The sequence below is a fragment of the Corylus avellana genome, chromosome 8, assembly GCF_965113065.1.
Source record: "Corylus avellana chromosome 8, dhCorAvel1.hap1.2, whole genome shotgun sequence".
Taxonomy (NCBI): domain Eukaryota; kingdom Viridiplantae; phylum Streptophyta; class Magnoliopsida; order Fagales; family Betulaceae; genus Corylus; species Corylus avellana.
Window position 1 is genome coordinate 6370824 of NC_142497.1, and position 25478 is coordinate 6396301.

Here is a 25478-nt window from a genome sequence, read left to right on the forward strand (position 1 = left end):
CATTGTTCCTTCTCCTTGTTTTGGTGTTAGTACAACTTTATGCAACCACTTCGGATAGGACCTTATCAATTTTTGATCCATTTTATTTTATTTGTTTGTTTTTCTGCACTGCAATTTTCTCTTTGTGTTTATTGTTGGGGAACCCATCCCTTTTGTTAGGTCTCGCACTCTCGATCTCTTCCTTTCGGATCAAGAGTGGAAAATGCACTCACTTGTAACATTTTCTTCACTCAATTAGAAAAAAAAAAGGAAAAAAAGAAAAAGAAAAAAGGAGCTAAGTAAACTATTTGGCCTAGACACCTAAAAGAAAGTGCCTAGCAAATTTTAGCCTAGCGAAGCTGAGTGAGCCTCTACTACAACTTTGTTTCTTTCGGCGTATAATGTCTTCTAGAAAATGTTTTTTTTTTTTTTTTTCTCTTCCTTTTCTTTTTTGTGTTTGGTACAATTGAAAATCTTAGTTAAACTGAAAACATTTTTTACTAACCCGAAAAACCTTTTTTAATCCTATAAAATAATTTCATTTTTTTTTAAAACCGTAAACTATTTTATGAGTTTCATCTTCTCTTTTCCGCATGCATTCTCTTGTAGTTCATTCCCCTCCACCGTTCGAAAGCCGTACGGAGGCACTAGAGTTCATCGCCGGCCGCCGCAACCAGAGGTCGCTAGAATTCACTAGCGGTTTCCCGCCACCATCGCCATCGCCATTTTTCCCTACAAGCCAAACGCCAAAAATTGTTTTAAGCGAAAATATTTTTTATTTTATTTTTCCAAAAAATCATTTCGATAAACAGAGAATATTTTAGGTCAAAACGAACAGAGCCTAAGCGACTAAACTTTATTTTTTTGGTATGAGTTAAGGGACATAACTCATTGCATGATGATTGTTTAATTTTTCATAAATGTGGGTGGTTACAGGGTTTGCTGAGTCAAGGAAGGCTTGTTGTGGAACAGGTTTGCTAGAAACGTCAATACTATGCAATCCGTTCTCTGTGGGGACGTGTGCTAATGCATGTGATTACGTCTTCTGGGACGGTTTCCATCCATCGGAGGCTGCGAACAGCTTTGGCGCCCATGATTTGTTCACAAGAGGCAGTGTGCTCTACAGCTGATCCAATTAACTTCTTTAGTAGTAAGGGCAGACAGCTCCAAACTGCAAAATATATAGAATAGTCAAGAATCAAACATTCAGCGAACAACCAATTATCAAAACATTATCTAAAACGGGTGAAATGAAACAGCACTACAAAAAATTACAATTATCCTATACCTATATAATATACCCGTATTTTACGATTTTCAGGAAGCTAAAATGTACCTCAACTTTGTCAGGGAGTTTGACCATGTCACAAGCCAGTCTAAAAAGTTCCTTATTTTAACAGTTCCCTCGAGAATAACCATCTATAGCAGAAAGAGCTTCAATTGCACGAAGGACTACATCAAGAATTGGGTACCTGAAATTGTATGAAAGTGAAGAACAAGTGCAGGAAATAAATTACTGTTAGAACAAATCGATAATAAATCTGTTCTTTCTCCATAGCATGTATAAATAAATCTAACAATGTCATACCTTCAATATTCTCATGACAAGCTTTCCATATCTACCTTCATGAATCTCCTGTATATGTCCAAACATATAGAAGAAAACTGTGTTTTGTGTGTAGAGGGAGACTATTACTCTCAACCCTAATTTTCATATAATGACCTAATGAAGCCTAATGGGCAAACTTCACTTATATATAGGGTGAGAGTGGCTTCCTCATACGTCGACAAAATTGGCCCATCCCATTATGGGCCCAAAAGAAAACAAATGACTATGCTAGTCCACCCAAAAGTAATAAATACAACAATCTCCCACTTTAACAGCATAAGTCATTTAACCACAAGATAAGTATAAATAAGCATTCTAAACACACAACCTGATCAAAATGTATTTGCAAGTAATAAGTTAGAAAACATCGATAGGATGCATGACATATAAACGTACTTACAATCACGTGACCAAGGAAAATAGAATGCAAGTGTAAGACACAAATAACACAAATAGTGATCACTATATTTTCAAATGAAGTCCACTGAGACTAACACATAATGTCTTATATCACAACACCAATGCCATAGTTAACACAAATGCGCGTAGAACTATATATGGCAACACAAAAAAATACTCAGGCACATAACTCGACCTAACTTAATAGAACAAAAGTCTCCAAAAACCCCAAATGAGTCGCATGCTCCTGAAGCACTATAGGAGCCAAAACCCTTGGTTAGTGGGTCCGCCAACATATGTTCTGTGGGAGTATGCACTACACGAATGTGAGATTCATCTAACTTTCTCTCTAACAAACTTATATTTTTATGTCAATATGCTTGTAGCGTAAGGAGTTCCTAGTGTTTCGAGAGAAATAAAATTGCTGTAGAATTAACACAAAATATCTCTAATGGAATACAATGGCATCTAGAATACCTAGCCCTGAGACAAAAGTCTGCAGTCATGTATTCCGACACGTAGTCTCACAATAAACTACACATTTTGTTTCCATAGTTGAGGAAGCTATAAGTATTTGTATGACACTTTTCCACGAAGTAGCTCATCCCACCATCACAAATACACAACTTGGACAACCAAAATAGTTGGCATCACAATATCCATCTACATTAAGAATGTCGGATTACCGTTATGTTAGCACAAAGTCCCTAGCACCCCCACAAGTACCTTAGTACTTTCTTTGTAGCTTTCTAGTGACTCAAGTATTTTCCAAGTACACCGATAATATAATCACATGATATTATGCACATACTTAAGTCCACATCATGCTATACACAGTAGACTCAATTAATATGATTGCTTGAGGCAATTGAGACTTAGAAGCTATTATATTTTCATAATATGTGTCTTTCCAAGAGAGATATGCCAGGATCGTTAGGATTGACGATGTCACAATAAATTTATGATGCATATAAAAAAAAAAAAAAAAAAAACAGAAACATGCACTCATAAATATCCTCATTCACCAAATAGAAAGATTTTTATCTTACACACGTGCTGGAGTTCAAAATAATCATTGCACTCTAACACATTATTTCTATCTCAAGTTCATGCTACAGCCTCTAACACATAATGACTTTTACGCACTATTTTACGTCAAACCCATGCTAGAGTCTGCAACACACAATTGACTCTTACACATTATTTTTATCTCATGTACATGCTAGAGTTTCTAACACATAATGAACTCTTACGCATTATTTTTATCTCAAGTTCATGCTAGAGTCTCTAACACATAATGAACTCTTAAGCACTATTTTGTCATGTCAAATTCATGCTAGAGTCTGTAACACAGAATGAACTCTTACACATTATTTTTTATTATCTCAAGTTCATTCTAGAGTCTCTAACACATAAAGAACTCTTACGCACTATTTTTTCATATCAAATTCATGCTAGAGTCGGTAACAGACAATTGACTTTTACGCATTATTTTCATCTCATCTCCATGTTTGAGTCTATAGTACATAACGGACGCTTACGCATTATTTTTGTCAAATTCTTTGCTAGTGTCCACAATACAAAATGAATTCCTATGCATGATTAAACAAAATAATTAAATACAAAAACTTAAAATGACCCGCTATCGAGAGGATAAGACTGGGCAACCAAGTACAAAGTTTCTAACCATTTTCTTCATCGTCCCAAACATTCTACTATATAATAATTTACTGATAGGACAAAGTTATTATCCGTATAGACCTTGGTATAATTATTACGATTCACAAAATAATAACCCCAAATTTATTTATTTATTTAATTCGAATAATATCCGATAAAACCCAATAATTTGTCATGGTTAGTCTCACGATAGGCAAGTACGTAACCACTCAAAATCATTCATTTTGATGTACAACAACATTATTCACATTGAACCAGCAAATCCCAATAATTTATCATGATTAGTCCCACGATAGGCAGGTACATAACCATTCAAAATCATCGGTTTTGGTGTACAAAAAAATTATGCACGTTTAACCAAAAGTTCATTTATCTCTAAGTAAATATCATTATACATGCAAGTAGTTCAACTTCTATTGGAAGATAACAGAAAATCACAAATATTACCTCCAGACATAATTAAAATGAACATTAGTCAGAGGTTGTATATTTCATTTAAAAAACTTTTCTTATGGAAAAGAAATCCATTTATAAGTCTCACTTAGTCCAAAAATATTTTCACATAACTCATTAAAATGATTACCAACTACACCTTTACAATAGTAAAGACACAACATATTAAAAATTACTTGATAATCATTATAAAATATTATGGACAAATTGGATTTTGTTCCTTTAAATAAGAATTTTATATTAAAAAATACTCTCTAGATTTTCCCCAAGATATATATTTCAAACAAACTAGCGATTTAACCAATATACACTAAAATAGCATTCAATCAAAATAATACAAAACTGTGGTAAGCACCAAATTACACAACATGCACGGCATCACTGAATTACAATTAGGGAAATAATGCATCATGTATTAAACATGCCGATGCTCTCAAGGTTCGCAAAACCCTTTATTGAATTAACAATAAAATTCAACAATTTATTGCAGTTATCCCACGATAGGTGAGAGCATAACTGGTCAAAATCATCAATTTTATATGTAACATAATTATTCGTTCACAAAAAAAATATTTATTGAATTTACGATTTATCGTAGTTTGTCCCACAATAGGTGGGAACATAACCGGTCAAAATCAATGATTTTGTATACAACACAATTATTCATATTACACAAAATTCCTTAATCTCAATAGGAATGTATATAAATTCACATATAAATCTTGAAAGGAATGCATAAAATTTCACAAGCAACAATACATGCACCCTTTATTTATTTATTATATCACATGCCTTAAAATCAGTATTTGTTCATAACCAAATATTTCAGAATCACAAATACGATGGAACAATGTATGCAAAACAATATTGTATACAAAATAAGCTGATATTAACATTTGTTTTTTTCAATATAATACTTACCCCTTTCTTTTCATTTCTCAATGTGAGACATAATACTCACACATGAATTTACAACAAATCTCCCCTCACGTGTGAGTTTCTTTTACATTGGCTCAACTCTTTCTTATATGTGAGTCATTTTACAAATCATAGAGTGTCACGTATACAAGAGTTATACCAATGGCATTTTATCAAATAATTGGCTGGAACCAAAGTTTTATGAGAAAATATATAACTCACTACTCCCATAAGATGACATATCTCCAAGAAATAATACTAAAAATTTCTTGGGTCAAAAAAATGCTTGTTGTCCATGACAAATGAAATAAAAATTTGGATTATATGCTCCACACTTAACACCCCCTCACGTGTTGGTTCAAACTCTCTTTTAATAGGTGAGGCACATCAAATAGAATATTTAATTTAAATGGGACGAATTAAAGGAGTCAATGTTTGATCTCAGGACCTTTGACTCTAGGAGTGTCAATGCGGGCGGTTAAAAACCACCCGCTAACCGTTATAACTGCTAACCGCTAACCGTTTAACCGCTTAACCGTATTAATCGCTAACCGCGGTTATTGGTTTGACTAACCGTAACCGCTAACCGCCTTTTTATATAATATATTTTTATAATTATAATTATAAAAATATTTATACATATAACATAATCATTTGATCATTAAATCACAATTTTTTTAAAAAATAATTAAATCATAGTTTGAGTATTAATACATTATCACTATAATTTATATGATTATATCATATGATCACTTGATCATAAAATCACAATTTTTTTTAAAAATAATTAAATCACAATTTGAGTATTAATATATTATCATTATAATTTATATGATTATATCACATGATCAATTGATCATTAAATCATTTGATTATATAATAACAAATTATACATATATAATATGACATAACTCATAAGTATACCAATTCATACTAATACAATAATTAAATATCTAGAGACTTATTTCCAATGTATGTCATAAACTTATAAGTTTATATATGTTATAAGTCTATATAAGTCTACATATACATATAAATAATATAAATGTATAATATCAATACTTAATCATATGATTCAATGACAATTCAAATACTTTATTCAAGACTTCAAATGAATCATATTATTAATGTACAATGATGATATGATTCGTATAATATCAAATTAAGTAATTGACATTAGATTAAACAATAACCAATTAATGTGTTACTTATAAATACAATTTAAGTATTAATGTATTAGCATTATATTTTGTGACAGTTGTCTGAATTCTGAACTTTTTTTTATATGTTGTGTTGAATTTTTTTTTTCTTTTCATATGTTGTGTGTGTGTGTTTTTTTTTTTTTTTTTTAAAAAAAAAACAAAGTTAACCGGTTATGATTTAATATTTAAGGAAATTTTTTTAAAGTACAAGTAAATGTAAATTTTGGGTCAACTAATTTTGATTTTTCAATATGGGCTCTTTTTATAGCAATTGGGCCCAAGAAGACACTAAAAATAACAAAAAAAAAAATGTAAAAAAAAAGTAAAAAAAAGCCCTAAAACGCCCAAAAAAAAGTCCAATTTTGAAAAAACGGTTAACCTGCCGTTATCTATTTCACTAACCGCTAACCGTTAACCGCTAGGTGGTTAGCGGTTGCGGTTAGTGAAATTTACTAACCGCTAAGGCGGTTATGGTTACGTAACCGCCTTGACACCCCTATTTGACTCTGATACTATTGACTATCTTAGACAACAACCAAAACATTAGCCAAACTCTAAGATTTGAATGCTCATCCATTCCTCAATCTTGACTTTAAATTTGAACATGATGATTTATATATCGTCATTTAATCTAGATTGGAATAGATTTTTGAAAATTTACATTGTAAAAGATTTATGAAACCATAGGATAAAGATACGATGTAATTTAATTTAATTTAATTTTTTTTTTTAAAAAAAAAACCAAACAAATTTGATCTTTTAAGCTCATTTATCCTGATAAGAAACCGTATATCCCTTGAAGTATCCACGCATTTGCATTTTGGCCCCCAATATTTAAAAATTGACAAAAGACACCCGTAATGTATTTGACGTTGGCAAAAAATACCTTGTGTCAATCAAATTCATCTATTTGGACAAAAACCAAGTCACGTGCGTGGCGTGCGACATTTTTCAACAAACAATTTCAAAAATGCCCTCGGGGTAAAGTGTAAATAAAACATAAACACTAAGAAAATAAAAAAAAAAAAGAAAAAGAAAAATAAAAAACCTAAAACTTACACAAAAATAAAAAATAAAAAGAATGTGGGTGTGGCCGAGCCATTTGGGATGGCTCGGCTACCCCATTCGGTATATATGGGGTACCAAATGACCATGTGTCACTTGGGGTGGTCCGACCACCCCAATATGTCCAAATGGGGGTGGCCGAAACCACCCCAAGTGGGTTTAGGAGCCACCCTCATTCGGCCGGTCTAGGGTCTTTGCCCAAAGCGGCCATCCGCCCTCCCCTCCCTCTTTTTTTTTTTTTTAATATAAATTTTTTGTTTGAAGTTTTAGGTTTAATTTAGTTTAGTTTATCTTTTATTTTTTGGTTTTTTCTTTTTTTCTTTTTTTTTTACTTTGTATTTAAACTTCTTGATAACCAGAAACTCATCCATCCTTCAATCTTGAGTTTAAATTTGAACTTGATAATTTTTCGCTATTTGATGCTTCTTGAATATCTTGTACCACTACAAAAAAAGGAGTTTTTATTGACATAGGTATACTGACGTGTCAGGCTGTCTGACACGTCAGTAAATGTTCCTGACGGGGCAATCCTGACGTGTTTCAGTCGTGAAGAATATGGGTGTCAGGAATTGGAAATTTCTGACGTGCCAAATATGGCACGTCAGAAATTACTCACGTGTTAAATCTGACACGTCAGAAATTACTGACGTGTTGGATTTAACACGTCAAAAAATGTTCCTTACGTGTCAAAAAATGACACGTCAGGAATTCTTGACGTGCCATTTTTCCTGACGTGTCATTTTTTGACATGTAAGGATTGTTTTTGACGTGCCAAAAATGGCACTTCAGAAATTTTCTGACGTGTCATTTTTGACACGTCAAAAAAATTCCTGACGTGTCAAAAAATGGCACGTCAGGAATTCCTGACGTGTCAAAAGATGACACGTCAGCAATTCCTGACGTGCCATTTTTTGACACATCAGCAATTCCTGACGTGTCCTCTTTTGAAACGTCAGGAAATTTGGTTAGTTTTTAAATTTTTTTTTCCTCCTCCCCTATATTTTTTGTAAATTTTTTCAGGACTATTCCCAAATTTTGTATTACGAATTACGATTAACCTGATATACAATATATCCATCAAATCCATGCAAATAATATACAACTTTTCCATCAAATAACATACATCATATCCATTAACATTAATCACAAACTATCCACCAAAACTAACTTCAACACACCAAAAATGGCTTAAATGTCTAATGGCCAACCACAAATAACATAATATACACCAATTTAATTCTCTCTGTTATCATCAATAAAACTATCACAAATACAATTACATCAACAAAGTAACTTATACACAAGTGTAAATAGCCAACCAGACGTTCAAATGATCAACCAGACTATCAATCATTGACATCCATAGCATCCTCTCGACGATGTCCATTACCTGTAAATGATAAAACAAACAATATTCACCAATAAAACAATCACCAAACAAATAAAATTCACTAACTGCAAATGATAAGACAAACAATCATTGAGCCCGAATACAAACAATCACGTCGGTAACGTGAAAGAAAAATGCCCGAATATTCACCCAACTCACTTAGCAGAAAAGTCATATTAAAAAAAAATAGAAAAAAATTAAGTCAATATATATATGCATGGTCACAGAGCAATCAATAATATATAGACATGAGAAAATGAACTTCGTTTTTGCCATGGCAATTATGTGAGACATATGATCTTTTTCTTTTTTCCATTGCAATTATAGAGCTTCCATATAGGTTATTAATGTTGGGGGTTCAATGGAAGAGATGATAAACAAAAAGGAAAAGCACCCTCTCTAGCATTGAGTGCATTTATATCTATTTATATTTAAAGTTACAAAATTAAGTTTCTAAACAACTGTTCTTGATGATATTGATATGCATGTATTGCTTTGTGCCATGTAGTTATATCCATTTATACGCCCATGAATAACTCTAAATAATTATCTCAACCAAAACTATTTCATACTAGACCAAATTGAAGCCAACAATTTGAAATATAAATATAATGCATGTAGCATTTTGATAATCTTCCCGTAATATTTTAATTTGTTGAGGATATTAACACATAGGAGTTTATATATATTCAAATCATGTTATATTAACTACATAAAATTATGATATTCATCTACTGTGGACTTGATCGTTTCATACTCTCACACAATCACATACACTAGATTCTTAATATTCTACAAGGACCATAGTGGTTCATCTCATAATACAAATAAACACTTCAAATGCAAAGCTCTAACCCACATCCATCACCAAACCAACCATGATATATAAACCAAATTTAAGCAGGATTCAAAAAAAAAAAAAAAAAAAAAAAAATTAAGCAGGATTAACAACATCATTAACAACCATGTTTATGTCCAAAAATATATACATATTCATGCGTATCTACATTCATCCGTACCAAAGGGTGTATTTATAACACTTATCTATTATAATTAATCCAGAAAAACCAATAAAAAAAAACAATACTTGATCCAAATTTAAGCATTTTCTTTGGTGGAGACCCTAAACAAATTAATTCTAGCTAGGTTATTTTATAAGGTTGTTCTAATACATCTACCGAGCTAGGTTCGTTATGAGGACCCTAAATACAATAAATCTAGCTTAAATGTCGTTAGACTTTGGCATTAATTAGTAGGTGATGACATGCATGGGTCATACAACTCTTTTGTTTGGTGTATTTATTTATTTTGTATATGATATATATAAAGGTTAAAAGAATTTTGAGTGTATTGCAAATATGGTAAATGCTTTCGTAATATATATTTTTGGTCCGGACGTTTCTTGGGTTATTGACACATTAGATTAATTTCTTTCATATTAATCACAATTTTAACAAAATTCCAACTAGTTTTTAGGTAATATAAATTTTAATGCGTTATATTTCAACTTGAACAAGCTAAGTTCCTCAAATTAACCAAAACTTTTATCCGTTTTGTATGGTTGTTTTTTTGTTTGAAAAAATAATATATGTGCGATAGAATTAAGTAAGAATCGAATTGAATATATTTTGCAAGTGTTTTAGGTTATGTGTTTAATTATGATTAGATTTGTTAAAAAGACTCAAAACAAAAGTGTGAAAAAAAAAATAGCCTAAAAAACAAAGTCATGACTTTTTACTTATTCAATATAGCACGTCTCTTTAAGTTTGACAAGGTTTGCACTTTTGCCAACTCTTTTTCCCGTTAAATCCATGTAATTCGGCTTGAATCCTCGCGTTGTGTGAATTTATAACTTACAAATTAATCCATAACGTTTATGGTTAAAAGAATATTAAAAAACTCATTAACTTTGAATATTAATTAAACAAAGTCTTAAACTAAATCTCTATAAATATTATATATCACCATGCACTACACGTACTTAATTAGAAGGTCAAACGATATTGAAATGAATGATAGATTAAAATTGACATAATGTTTTCTAAATTCCTTACTAATAAGCCAACCTTTTGCAATTATATTTTCAAACAAAAACCTAGCTAGCATGAGAAACATCATTTTGCATGCATGTGCATATCCAACGTACAATAAGTAATTAATTAATAGATATTCCAAAAAAGAAAAAAAATTTCACCTCAATTAGATGCTCACAAATACTCAATCCAGTGCATTATTGAAACATCATGCGAATATATGACAAAATAAAACATAAAATTTATAAAACAACACAATATTGTGCAATAAAACAATATATATATATATATACCTGCAGGAGAGATGGAGGAGACTGGCGGAGTAGATTCGGCCGGAGAATCGCTGGAGACGGCAACGGCGAAGTGGAAGTGGCCGCCGGAGATGGGGAGTGAGCTAGCTAGAGAGAGTGGTACGTACTGCGCGCCAGCAGAGAGATAGAGCTGATCACAGAGAAAATGAAGGAGGAGCTAGAAGAAAATGAGGAAGAGCGAGGGAGGAGATAGAAGAAAATGAAGAAGAAAAAATTGCAGGGCTGGCGGGAGAGAAGAGACGAGTGATAAGCAGGGGAGAGAGGGAAAATCAAAAAAACAAAAAAAAAAATATCAGGGCAGGGGTAGGTGCGTGCGATGGGACAGCCAGCAGGCGCTGGCCTTCCCAAGGCACGCTCCTGACGTGCCACATGTGGCACGTCAGGAATATATATATATATATATATATATATATATATATATATATATATATATATATATATATTAATTTTATATATTTTTAAATATCATGCATGCATGTTTATATGTTTATATAGTATTAATTATATTAATACTAATATAATTAATGTTTTTCTGTTTTGTATTTCATTTGAGTTTCCATGTATTTGGTTTTATTTGGTGTACGTGAAGAGTGCAGTTAATCTTACCAACAACAATTTCATTTTAACGTGCATGGCTCAAACCTAAATGATATATAGCGTGCATGCATGGTTTATATATATATATGTGTGTGTGTGTGTGTGTCAAAACTTTAATATCATCGATCACCAATATTGTTACTTTAATTATTTTAATTAATGAGATACCAAATTTGGTAGCTCATAATTAAATGAACGAGATCGAGAAAAATGCATGTTATATATATATATATATATCCTTTTGCATGGTTTTGCTATATATATATATATATATATACGGTATCTCGAGTAAAACATGGCTAACAGTCGAAAATAAATTTTTTTTTTTTTTTTTTTTTAATTTTTGAATGTTGAAATGGGTTACCGTGTTATAAAAGAAAAGCATTAAACTACTGGTGTTTGTTTTCTAAAAATTAATTTTATTGAATGTTAATTGGGATCGATCATATTGTACAATATTAAATTAACCTGATAATGTTGAGATCATATATATTATATATTATTTATATATATATCAAATCTAAATATATATTATAGTTACTGACGTGTCAAAGTGATACGTCAATAATTAATGACGTGTCACTTTGACACGTCACTAACTGTTGACCTGGTATATTGACACGTCAGGAAATTACTGACGTGTCAATATAGCACGTCAATATTTACTGACGTGTCAATATTTGACACGTCAGTAAATAATAAATTAATTAGTTATTAAGTTTAAAATGATGTAAAATTAAATTGGGTTCAGATTTACTGACGTGTCAATTATGACACGTCAGTAAATACTGACGTGTTGTTTTCAACACATCAGTAAATATTGACGTGCCACATTTGGCACGTCAGCAAAAAGTTTGTTGACGTGCCACTTTTGGCACGTCAGCATTTGTTGACGTGGCAAAAAAATACTACTGTTTGCCACGTCAAAAAATGACATTTTTTTTGTAGTGTGTGCATCATTTGAAGATTTTTGAAAACTTATCTTCAACAGATTTTTACCAAATATTTTCCATCTGGATTGTCTAGAACAACTTCTTTTTAAAAATACTATACTCTGTCAATTTCGAAATCTTATATTTGAACAGATAGATTTTTGAAACCACAACATAATGAAATGATATAATTAATTAATTTTTTTTAAAAAAAATATGACATGCTAACTAATTTGATCTTCTAATTAAGTGACGAGTACTTCTCAACCAACCATCTTTGTGTGCCTCCAGCCATTTATTACATTTAATACTGTTCAAAGATTGTTTCTCAACCAACCATCTTTTTTTTTGCTTGGTGATTAGTGTGTGTTTGAGGAACCCAAGATCAAAGCTTTAAATGTTGGTCTCCAGCCAGTTATTCCCTAACACACTATTGTTGATATCAGATAATATATATTATAATTATAATGGCTCTTTCAAGATCTTTCTTGGCTTCCTTTCTTTCTCTGTTTCTTGCACTATTTGTGGCCAATGGGCTTCCCGCAATGTTCCTATTTGGGGACTCTGCCTTTGATGTGGGTAACAATAACGACCTGTTCACCTTTATAAAGTCTAACTTCCCTCCGTATGGAAGAGACTTTGTCACTAAACAACCAACCGGGAGGTTCTGCAATGGAAAGCTTGCCCCTGACTTCATTGGTTCATCTTTCTCAAACTCCCTAATTCAAAGTTTCTCTAATTTTATTTATTTATTTATTTATTTTTTATTTATATCCGAGTATATGGGGCTTTGCCCTGACTAGTTTCTCGGGAAACCAGGGCAAAGAGCCCCTCCATAAAAATTGGGTAAAACTCAAGCTCTCCATCTTAGGTGTTGCCCTAAGAAATTATTTATCCACATCAGTTGTGAAGGGGCTGGTAGTTAGTTTATAAGTGTGAGAGAAAACTTCACATCTTAAGCTAACTTTTGGGGTTGAGAGATGCCCAAGACCACCCAACAATAATCAAAGGGGTTAAAGCTTAGACCTAATGCTTCATGAAGCACCATGACCAAGTAACTTACCACTCAAAACCAACCAGAGACCAAACCATATTATGACTAGCTAAGGGAGGCCGTACGTGGCCCTAACTGATTTTAAATTTCCTTTAATTTTTTTTATTAAGTTAAATATGTGTAATTTTTGTTTAAAAATTAAGCTTAATGCCTTATTAGTCCTTGAAAATAAGAAATTCTAGTTTTGTCCATGGATCAACCAACCCTTTGAGGTTAAAGTTTCTCTACTAATATAATAGAAGTTTCTCTATCAATAGTAATGCTTTCTAGTTCTGGTTCTTTAATGGAGTTCTCATTTGTATTCTTTCTTTTCTTTTCTTTTTTCTTTGTTAATTACAGCTGATATGCTAGAAACCAGTTATCCACAAGCTTATCTTAGCAGAGAAGCCAACGGAAATAACCTCTTGGCCGGTGCAAACTTTGCTTCAGCTGCTTCTGGTTATTTTGATGCTACAGCCGAACTTTATGTAAATACATTAACAAGAGAAAAAAAATTCACTCTCATAAACATTAAATTTTCAAAAGTTTAAGTTGGTAAAAATAGGTGAAACCCCCAACACATAGAATATTTAATTGAGATAAAAACATGAATTCGAAGTCAGAGCCTTTATTCTTACTCTGATACAATGTTAAATAACTACTTATTCCAAAAGCTTAAGCAAATAAAAATAAATAAATTTAATCATTTAATTCATATTCTAACAATATAACTTGTGGATTTTGGTGTTGTAGAATACGATCTCATTAAGTCAGCAGCTGGATAACTATAGGGAGTACCAGAATAGGTTGGTGGAAATTGCTGGAAGATCAAATGCTTCAACAATAACATCTGATGCAGTCTACTATCTTAGTGCTGGGAGCAGTGACTTTCTTCAGAACTATTACATTGATCCTCTTCTTCAACTCGCCTTTACTATTGATCGCTTCTCAGACATTCTCATGCAATCCTATACAAACTTCATTCAGGTCCTTCCTCTCAACACTTCTCAAAAATAGATTATTGAGAAGTGTTAAGCCTCATTTTCCTAACAATTTCTCAACCATTTTTATACATATATATTTTTAAGAATTTACCATTGAATATGTAAGACCCACATGTGGACCTACAAATCCAATGGTGGATTGAATCCATTTGAAAAAAAAAAGAGAAGAAGATTGTTAGGAAATGGTTAAGAGAATGAGAATAAACATTTCTCTAAATTATTTATGTCATTTTTTAAATTATAAGATAGTAATTATAATTCAATTGGAATCCCCAACTGGTAGGTTCGAAATCCCCACACTCGTCTAATTAATGTTAGCCAATTTGAGTTTTATTGATGTCTTGGAGGGATTAGGTAAAGCTATGACTCAATCGGGCTTAATGAAGTTTTTGCGGTTTCCCATTGTTTACACCACTTTTGTCGTTGGTTCCCAGTGAGTGGGTACTATAATGGTCACACCAAAATATAATAGCCATATCTAATCAGCCATCCTATCCTTTTAATTAGAAAAAAGAAAAGAAAAGAAAGAAAGTAATTCAATATGCTAGACATATTTTACCCAAAAATGAGTAAGAGTGCGTACACACGCACATACGTCCAACCTAACACAAGTATAGTTTTATTTGATCAAACTTTTTTCTTCTCTTTTTTATTTATTTATTTTTAAATAAAAATTGTTAGCAAACACTCAAGTTTCTACTTTTATCTTTATGTTATTTCAAAACATTTCGATGATGATCTATTACTACTAATAAATTGGCTTTTATGTATATTATTTGTAAGGAATAAGAAAATGAACAAATTCCTATGCATTCTTTGATAAACTATAATTTTTTTTTTTTTTGTGTGACAGAGGCTATATGCATTGGGAGCAAGGAGAATTGGAGTGACAACACTGCCCCCAATGGGATGCCTGCCAGCAGCAATGACAATATTTGGTTTGGGTAGCAACGAGTGTGTGGACAGGTTAAACATTGACGCAATTTCCTTCAATTCGAAACTCAATGCCACATCGCAGAGGTTGCAAAATCGGCTTTCGGGTCTGATGTTGGTTATCCTTGATATCTACCAACCTCTTTACAATATTTCCACAAATCCTACAGCAAAAGGTAAGTGGATTTGTTTTTTGGGTTAACATAAGCATGTGATTGGAGGGAGTTAAATTTATTTTCGCAAATTGCAAAAAAGTTGTGTATATATATATATATATATATATATATCTATACCATATATCTCTCTCTCTCTAATTTTTAGAGAGAGAATCTTTCAATGTTCTAGGGTTTGAGATTTTCTGCCTCCCTAGTGAGACTCTTCCACCGCCTTGTGAAGCTGTTCCAGGGAAGAAGGGATCTCTTTTCTCCTCTCTCACATTGTTCCTTCTCCTTGTTTTGGTGTTAGTACAACTTTATGCAACCACTTCGGATAGGACCTTATCAATTTTTGATCCATTTTATATTATTTGTTGTTTTTCCTGCACTGCAATTTTCTCTTTGTGTTTATTGTTGGGGAACCCGTCCCTTTTGTTAGGTCTCACACTCTCAATCTCTTCCTCTCGGATCAAGAGTGGAAAATGCACTCACTTGTAACATTTTCTTCAATCAATTAGAAAAAAAAAAAAAAAAAAAAAAAAAAAAAAAAAGAAAAGAGAAAAAAGGAGCTAAGTAAACTATTTGGCCTAGACACCTAAAAGAAAGTGCCTAGTAAATTTTAGCATGGCGAAGTTGAGTGAGCCTCTACTACAACTCTGTTTATTTCGACGTATAGTGTCTTCTAGGAAATTTTTTTTTTTTTTTTTCTTCCTTTTCTTTTTTGTGTTTGGTACAATTGAAAATTGTAGTTAAACTGAAAACATTTTTTACTTACCCGAAAAACCTTTTTTAATCCTATAAAATAATTTCATTTTTTTAACACCATAAACTATTTTATGAGTTTCATCATCTCTTTTCCGCATGCATTCTCTCGTAGTTCATTCCCCTCCACCGTTCGAAAGCCGTACGGAGGCACTAGAGTTCATCGCCGGCCGCCGCAACCAGAGGTCGCCATAATTCACTAGCGGTTTCCCGCCGCCATCGCCAATTTTCCCTACAAGCCAAATGCCAAAAATTGTTTTGAGCTAAAATCTTTTTTATTTTATTTTTCTAATAAATCATTTCGATAAACAAAGAATATTTTAGGTCGAAACGAACAGAGCCTAAGAGACTAAACTTTATTTTTTTGGGATGAATTAAGAGACATAACTCATTGCATGATGATTGTTTAATTTGTCATAATTGTGGGTGGTTACAGGGTTTGTTGAGTCAAGGAAGGCTTGCTGTGGAACAGGTTTGCTAGAAACGTCAATACTATGCAATCCGTTCTCTGTGGGGACGTGTGCTAATGCATCTGAGTACGTCTTCTGGGACGGTTTCCATCCATCGGAGGCTGCGAACAGCTTTGTCACCCATGATTTGTTCAAAAGAGGCAGTGTGCTCTACAGCTGATCCAATTAATTTCTTTAGTAGTAAGGGCAGACAGCTCCAAAGTGCAAAAGATATAGAATAGTCAAGAATCAAACATTCAGCAAACAACCAATTATCAAAACATTATCTGAAAGAGGTGAAATGAAACAGCACTACAAAAAATTACAATTATCCTATACCTATATAATATACCCGTATTTTACGATTTTCAGGAAGCTAAAATGTACCTAAACTTTGTCAGAGAGTTTGACCATGTCACAAGCCAGTCTAAAAAGTTCCTTATTTTAACAGTTTCCTCGAGAATAACCATCTATAGTAGAAAGAGCTTCAATTGCACGAAGGACTACATCAAGAATTGGGTACCTGAAATTGTATGAAAGTGAAGAACAAGTGCAGGAAAGAAATTACTGTTAGAATAAATCAACAATAAATCTGTTCTTTCTCCATAGCATGTATAAATAAATCTAACAATGTCATACCTTCAATATTCTCACGACAAGCTTTCCATATCTACCTTCATGAATCTCCTGTAGATGTCCAAACATGTAGAAGAAAACTGTGTTTTGTGTGTGGAGGGAGACTATTACTCTCAACCATAATTTTCATATAATGACTTAATGAAGCCTAATGGGCAAACTTCACTTATATATAGGGTGAGAGTGAATGGCTTCCTCATGGGCCCAAAACAAAGCAAATGACTATGCTAGTCCACCCAAAAGTAATAAATACAACAATCTCCCACTTTGAAAACATAAGTCATTTAACCGCAAGATAAGTATAAATAAGCATTCTAAACACACAACCTGATCAAAATGTATTTGCAAGTAACAAGTTAGAAAACATCGATAGGATGCGTGACATATAAACGTACTTACAATCACGTGACCAAGGAAAATAGAATGCAAGTGTAAGACACAAATATCACAAATAGTGATCACTATATTTTCAAATGAAGCCCACTGAGACTAATACACAATGTCTCATATCACAACACCAATGTCATAGTTAACACAAATGCGCCTAGAACTATATATGGCAACACAAAAAAATACTCAGGTGCATAACTCGACCTAACTTAATAGAACAAAAGTCTCCAAAAACCCCGTATGAGTCGCATGCTCCTGAAGCACTATAGGAGCCAAAACCCTTGGTTAGTGGGTCCGCCAACATATGTTCTGTGGGAGTATGCACTACACGAATGTGATATTCATCTAACTTTCTCTCTAACAAACATATACTTTTATGTCAATATGCTTGTATCGTAAGGAGTTCCTAGTGTTTCAAGAGAAATAAAATTGCTGTAGAATTAACACAAAATATCTCTAATGGCATCACAATGGCATCTAGAATACCTAGCCTTGAGATAAAAGTCTGTAGTCATGTATTCCGACACGTAGTCTCACAATAAACTACACATTATGTCTTCATAGTTGAGGAAGCTATAAGTATTTGTATGACACTTTTCCACGAAATAGCTCTTCCTACCATCACAAATACACAACTTGGACAACCAAAATAGTTGGCATCACAATATCCATCTACATTAAGAATGTCGGATTACCGTTATGTTAGGACAAAGTCTCTAGCACCCCCACAAGTACCTTAGTACTTTCTTTGCAACTTTCCAGTGACTCAAGTATTTCCCAAGTACACCGATAATATAATCATATGATGTTATGTATATACTTAAGTCCACATCAAGCTATACACAGTTGACTCATTTAATATGATTACTTGAGGCAATTGAGACTTACAAGCTATCACATTTTCATAATATGTGTCTTTCCAAGAGAGATATGCCATAATCGTTAGGATTGACGATGTCACAATAAATTTGTGATGCATATAAAACAGAAAAAACAGAAACATGCGCTCATAAATTTCCTCATTCACAAAATAGTAAGATTTTTATCTTACACACATGCTAGAGTTCAAAATAAACATTGCACTCTTACACATTATTTTTATGTAGTTCATGCTAGAGTCTCTAACACATAATGACTTTTACGCACTATTTTATGTCAAATCCATGTTAGAGTCTGCAACACACAGTTAACTCTTACACATTATTTTTATCTCAAGTTCATGCTAGAGTCTCTAACACATAATGAACTCTTACGCATTATTTTTATCTCAAGTTCATGCAAGAGTATCTAACACATAATGAACTCTTACGCACTATTTTTTTCATGTCAAATTCTTGCTAGAGTTTGTAAAACAAAATAAACTCTTACACATTATTTTATTTTATCTCAAGTTCATGCTAGATTCTCCAACACACAATTGAGTTTTACGCATTATTTTTATCTCAACTCCATGTTAGAGTCTATAGTACATAATGGATGCTTACACATCATTTTTGTCAAATTCTATGCTAGTGTCCGCAATACAAAATGGAGTCCTATGCATGATAAAACAAAATAATTAAATAAAAAGACTTAAAATGACCTGCTATCGAGAATCTATAGTACATAACGGATGCTTACACATTATTTTTGTCAAATTCTATGCTAGTATCTACAATACAAAATGGACTCCTACGCATGATAAAACAAAATAATTAAATACAAAGACTTAAAATGACCCGCTATCGAGAGGATAAGACTGGGCAACCAAGTGCAAAGTTTATAACCATTTTCTTCATCGTCCCATACATTCTACTACATAATAATTTACCGATAGGGCAAAGTTATTATCCGTATAAACCTTGGTATAATTATTACGATTCACAAAATAATAACCCCAAATTTATTTATTTGTTTAATTCGAATAATATCCGATAAAATTCAATAATTTATCATGGTTAGTCTCACGATAGGCAAGTACGTAACCCCTCAAAATCATTCATTTTGAAGTACAACAACTTTATTCACATTGAACCAGCAAATCCCAATAATTTATCATGATTAGTCCTACGGTAGGCAGGTACATAACCATTCAAAATCATCAGTTTTGGTGTACAAAAAAATTATGCACATTAACCAAAAGTTCATTTATCTCTAAGTGAATATCATTATACATGCAAGTAGTTCAACTTCTATTGGAAGATAACAAAAAATCACAAATATTAGCTCCAGACATAATTAAAATGAACATTAGTCATAGATTGTATATTTCATCTAAAAAACTTTTCTTATGGAAAAGAAATCCATTTATAAGTCTCACTTAGTCCAAAAATATTTTCACATAAGTCATAAAATGATTACCAAGTACACCTTTACAATAATAAAGACACAGCATATTAAAAATTACTTGATAATCGTTATAAAATATTATAGACAAATTGGATTTTGTTCCTTTAAATAAGAATTTTATATTCACAAATACTCTCTAGATTTCCCCTAAGATATATTTCAAACAAACTAGAGATATAACCAATAGACACTAAAATAACATTCAATCAAAATAACACAAAATTGTGGTAAGCACCAAATTACACCACATGCACGACATCACCGAATTACAATAAGAGCAATAATGGATCATGTATTAAACATGTTGATGCTCTCAAGGTTTGCAAAACCCTTTATTGAATTAACAATAAAATTCAACAATTTGTTGCAGTTATTCCCACAATAGGTGAGAGCATAACTGGTCAAAATCATCAATTTTATACATAACTTAATTATTCGTTCACAAAAAAAAAAACATTTATTGAATTTATGATTTATCGTAGTTTGTCCCACAATAGGTGGGAACATAACCGGTCAAAATCATTGATTTTATATACGACACAATTATTCATATTAAACAAAATTCCTTAATCTCAATAGGAATGTACATAAATTCACATATAAATCTCGAAAGGAATGCATAAAATTTCACAACAACAGTACATGCACCCTTTATTTATTTATTATCGCACATGCCTTAAAATCAGTATTTGTTCATAACCAAATATTTCAGAATCATAAATATGATGAACAATGTATCCAAAACAATATTGTATACAAAATAAGCTGATATTAACATTTGTTTTCTTCAATTTATACTTACCCCTTTCTTTTCATTTCTCAATGTGAGACATAATACTCACACATGAATTTACAACAAATCTTCCTCTCACGTGTGAGTTTCTTTTACATTGGCTCAATTCTCTCTTATATGTAAGTCATTTTACAAATCATAGAGTCTCACGTATACAAGAGTTATACCATTAGCATTTTATCAAATGATGGGCTGGAACCAAAGTTTTATGAGAAAATATATAACTCGCTATTCCCATAAGATGACATATCTCCAAAAAATAATATTGAAAATCTCTTGGGTCAAAAAAACGCTTGTTGTCCATGACAAATGAAATAAAAATTTGGATTATATGCTCCATACTTAACACCCACTTACGTGTTGAGTCAAACTCCCTTTTAATAGGTGAGGCACAACAAATAGAATATTTAAATAGGTGAGGCACAACAAATAGAATATTTACTTTAAATAGGACGAATTAACAGAGTCAAGGTTCGATCTCAGGACCTTTGACTCTGATACTATTGACTATCTTAGACAACAATCACATTAGCCAAACTATAAGATTTGAATGCTCATCCATTCTTCAATCTTGACTTTAAATTTGAACATGATGATTTATATATCGTCATTTAATCTAGATTGGAATAGATTTTTGAAAATTTACCTTGTAAAAGATGTATGAAACCAGCGGATAAAGATACGATGTAATTTAATTTTTTTTTTAAAAAAAAAAAAAAAAAAACCAAAAAACCAAACAAATTTGATCTTTTAAGCACTTTTATCTTGATAAGCAGAAAGACTGGAATTGAGCAGATTCTTGAAAATCTATCTTGTAACAAATTTATGAAACGTTTGGATTATGATACAATATATGTAATTTAAATTTTTAAAAAACAAACTTGAGATACTAACAAATTTGATCGTCTACTAAATGATTTTTTATATTTTGTTGTAAATGCTGCCTACGTGAACGTATGCCAGTGTGTTGATATTTTTTACAAGGAAAAACTACCGTTTATCCCTTGAAGTATCCATGCATTTGCATTTTGGCGCCCAATATTTAAAAATTGACGAAAGGCCCCATAATGTATTTGACGTTGGCAAAAAAAAACCATGTGTCCATCAAATTCGTCTATTTGGACAAAAATCAAGTCACGTGCGTGCCATGCGACATTTTTCAACAAAAATTTTCAAAAATGCCCTTGGGGTAAAGTGTCAACATAAATGACTCCGGGGTAAAGTGTAAATATAAACATAAACATTAAAAAAAATAAGAAAAATAAAAAACCTAAAACTTACACAAAAATAAAAAATAAAAAGAATGTGAGGGTGGCCGAGCCATTTGGGATGGCTCGGCTACCCCCATTCGGTATGGAGTACCAAATGACCATGTGTCACATGGGGTGGTCCGACCACCCCAATATGCTCAAATGGGGGTGGCCGAAACGACCCCAAGTGGGTTTAGGGGTGGCTGAGCCACCCTCATTCGGCCGGTCTAGGGTCATTGCCCAAAGCGGCCACCCGCCCTCCCCTCCCTTTTTTGTTTTGTTTTTTTAATATAAACTTTTTGTTTGAAGTTTTAGGTTTAATTCAGTTTAGTTTATTTTTTATTTTTTGGCTTTTTCTTTTTTTACTTTGTATATAAACTTCTTGATAACCAGAAACTCATCCATTCTTCAATCTTGAGTTCAAAATTGAACTTGATAATTTTTCGCTATTTGATGCTTCTTGAATATCTTGTGCATCATTTGAAGATTTTTGAAAATTTATCTTCAATAGATTTTTACCAAATATGTTCCATCTGGATTGTCTAGAACAACTTGTTTTTAAAAATACTAAACTCTGTCAATTTCGAAATCTTATATTTGAATAGATAGATTTTTGAAACCTCAACATAATGAAACGATATAATTAATTAATTTTTTTTTAAAAAAAAAAATATGACATGCTAACTAATTTGATCTTCTAATTAAGTGACGAGTACTTCTCAACCAACCATCTTTGTGTGCTTGGCGATTATTGTGTGTTTGAGGAACAGTGACGACTTCTCAACCAATCATCTTTGTGTGCATGGTGATTAGTGTGTGTTTGAGGAAACCAAGATCAAAGGTTTAAAGGTTTCTCCAGCCAGTTATTACAGCCCTCCTTAAATTCCAACCTCCTTAACACACTACTGTTGATATCAGATAATATATATTATAATTATAATGGCTCTTTCAAGATCTTTCTTGGCTTCCTTTCTTCTTCTGTTTCATGCACTATTTGTCGCCAATGGGCAGTAGTTCCGGCAATGTTCCTATTTGGGGACTTTATAATCCAAGACCCGATGTGTGAGATCAGAGAGATTGTTGGGGTTATCCAACATCGGTTGTGTAAGGGGCTGAAGGGCACTTTATAAATATAAGGATAAGCCTTACCTCTTGAACTAGCTTTTGGAGTTGAGAGATGCCAAGACCACCCAACAATAATCAAAGGGGTTAAAGCTTAGACCTAATGCTTCATGAAGCACCATGACCAAGTAACTTACCACTCAAAACCAACCAGAGACCAAACCATATTATGACTAACTAAGGGAGGCCGTATGTGGCCCTAACTGATTTTAAATTTCCTTTAATTTTTTTTTATTAAGTTAAATATGTGTAATTTTTGCTTAAAAATTAAGCTTAATGCCTCAAGTTTCTACTTTTATCTTTATGTCATATCATAACATTTCAATGATGATCAATTACTACTAATAAATTGGCTTTTATGTATATTATTTGTAAGAAATAAGAAAATAAACAAATTCCTATGCATTCATTGATAAACAATAATTTTTTTTTTTTTTTTTGTGTGACAGAGGCTATATGCATTGGGAGCACGGAGAATTAGAGTGACAACACTGCCCCCAATGGGATGCCTGCCAGCAGCCATGACAATATTTGGTTTGGGTAGCAACGAGTGTGTGGAAAGGTTGAACATTGATGCAGTTTCCTTCAATTACAATCTCAATGCCACATCTCAGAGGTTGCAAAATCGGCTTTTTGGTCTGTCATTGGTTATCCTTGATATCTACCAACCTCGTTACAATATTTCCACAAATCCTACAGCAAATGGTAAGTGGATTTGTTTTTTGGGTTCACATAAGCATGTGATTGGAGGGAGTTAAATTTATTTTAGCAAATTGCAAAAAAGTTGTATATATATATACCATATATCTCTCTCTCTCTAATTTTTAGAGAGAGAACCTTTCAATGTTCTATGGTTTGAGATTTTCTGCCTCCCTAGTGAGACTCTTCTACTGCCTTGTGAAGCTGTTCCAGGGAAGGAGGGATCTCTTTTCTCCTCCCTCACATTGTTCATCCTCCTTGTTTTGGTGTTAGTACAACTTTATGCAATCACTTCTGATAGGACCTTATCATTTTTTGATCCATTTTATATTATTTGATTGTTTTTTCTGCACTGCAATTTTCTCTTTGGGTTTATTGATGGGGAACCCATCCCTTTTGTTGGGTCTCAGACTCTTGATCTCTTCCTTTCGGATCAAGAGTGGAAAATGCACTCACTTGTAACATTTTCCTAATTCAATTAAAAAAAAAAAAAAGGAGCTAATTAAACAATTTGGCTTAGACACCTAAAAAAAAAGTGCCTAGTAAATTTTAGTATTGCGCAGCTGAGTGAGCCTCTACTACAACTCTATTTGTTTCGGCGTATAATATCTTCTAGAAAAAGTTTTTTTTTTTTTTTTTTTTTGGTACAATTGAAAATCGTAGTTAAACTGAAAACATTTTTTACTGACACGAAAAACCTTTTTTAATCCTATAAAGTAATTTCCTTTTTTTAAAAAAAAAAACCGTAAACTATTTTATGAGTTTCATCTTCTCTTTTCTACATGCATTCTCTCGCAGTTCATTCTCTACCGTTCGAAGCCGTACGGAGGCGCTAGAGTTCGTCGCCGGCCGCCGCAACTAGAGGTCGCCAGAAGTCACCAGCGGTTTCCCGCCGCCATCGCCAATTTTCCCTACAAGCCAAACGCCAAAAATTGTTATAAGCTAAAATCTTTTTTATTTTATTTTTCCAAAAAATCATTTCGATAAACAAAGAATATTTCAGGTCGAAACGAACAGAGCCTAAGAGACTGAACTTTATTTTTTTTGGGATGAATTAAGAGACATAACTCATTGCATGATGGTTGTTTAATTTTTCATAAATGTGGGTGGTTACAGGGTTTGTTAAGTCAAGGAAGGCTTGCTGTGGAATAGGTTTGCTAGAAACATCAATACTATGCAATCTATTTTCTGTGGGGACGTGTGCTAATGCATCTGAGTACGTCTTCGGGGACGGTTTCCATCCATCGAAGGCTGGGAACAGCTTTGTCACCCTAGATTTGTTCACAAGTGGCAGTGTGCTCTACAGCTGATCCAATTAATTTCTTTAGTAGTAAGGGCAGATAGCTCCAAAGTGCA

General features: G+C 32.6%; 1 protein-coding gene, 1 long non-coding RNA gene and 2 pseudogenes across 2 annotated transcripts; 3 read left to right on the plus strand and 1 right to left on the minus strand.

Moving 5' to 3' along the window:
* LOC148584027 (GDSL esterase/lipase At5g22810-like) overlaps nt 1–1076 on the plus strand; it is a 16057-nt pseudogene extending 14981 nt beyond the window's left edge.
* Nucleotides 1077–17663, minus strand: LOC148584028 (uncharacterized). Its single transcript, XR_015913005.1, has 3 exons — nt 17544–17663; nt 17292–17427; nt 1077–1150 (listed from the first exon to the last, which is right to left on the minus strand). It is a non-coding gene; the product is annotated as an uncharacterized LOC148584028 (long non-coding RNA).
* LOC148584029 (GDSL esterase/lipase At5g22810-like) lies at nt 13036–17114 on the plus strand. The gene is made up of 5 exons (XM_088519250.1): nt 13036–13267; nt 13962–14089; nt 14355–14588; nt 15459–15714; nt 16892–17114. The coding sequence occupies exons 1-5, from the start codon at nt 13036–13038 to the stop codon at nt 17083–17085; spliced, it is 1044 nt and encodes a 347-aa protein (XP_088375376.1). The 3' UTR covers nt 17086–17114.
* A 6281-nt stretch (nt 17664–23944) lies between the features above and the next one.
* On the plus strand, nt 23945–25432 carry LOC148584030 (GDSL esterase/lipase At5g22810 pseudogene; annotated as a pseudogene).
* The last annotated feature ends 46 nt before the right edge of the window (nt 25433–25478 follow it).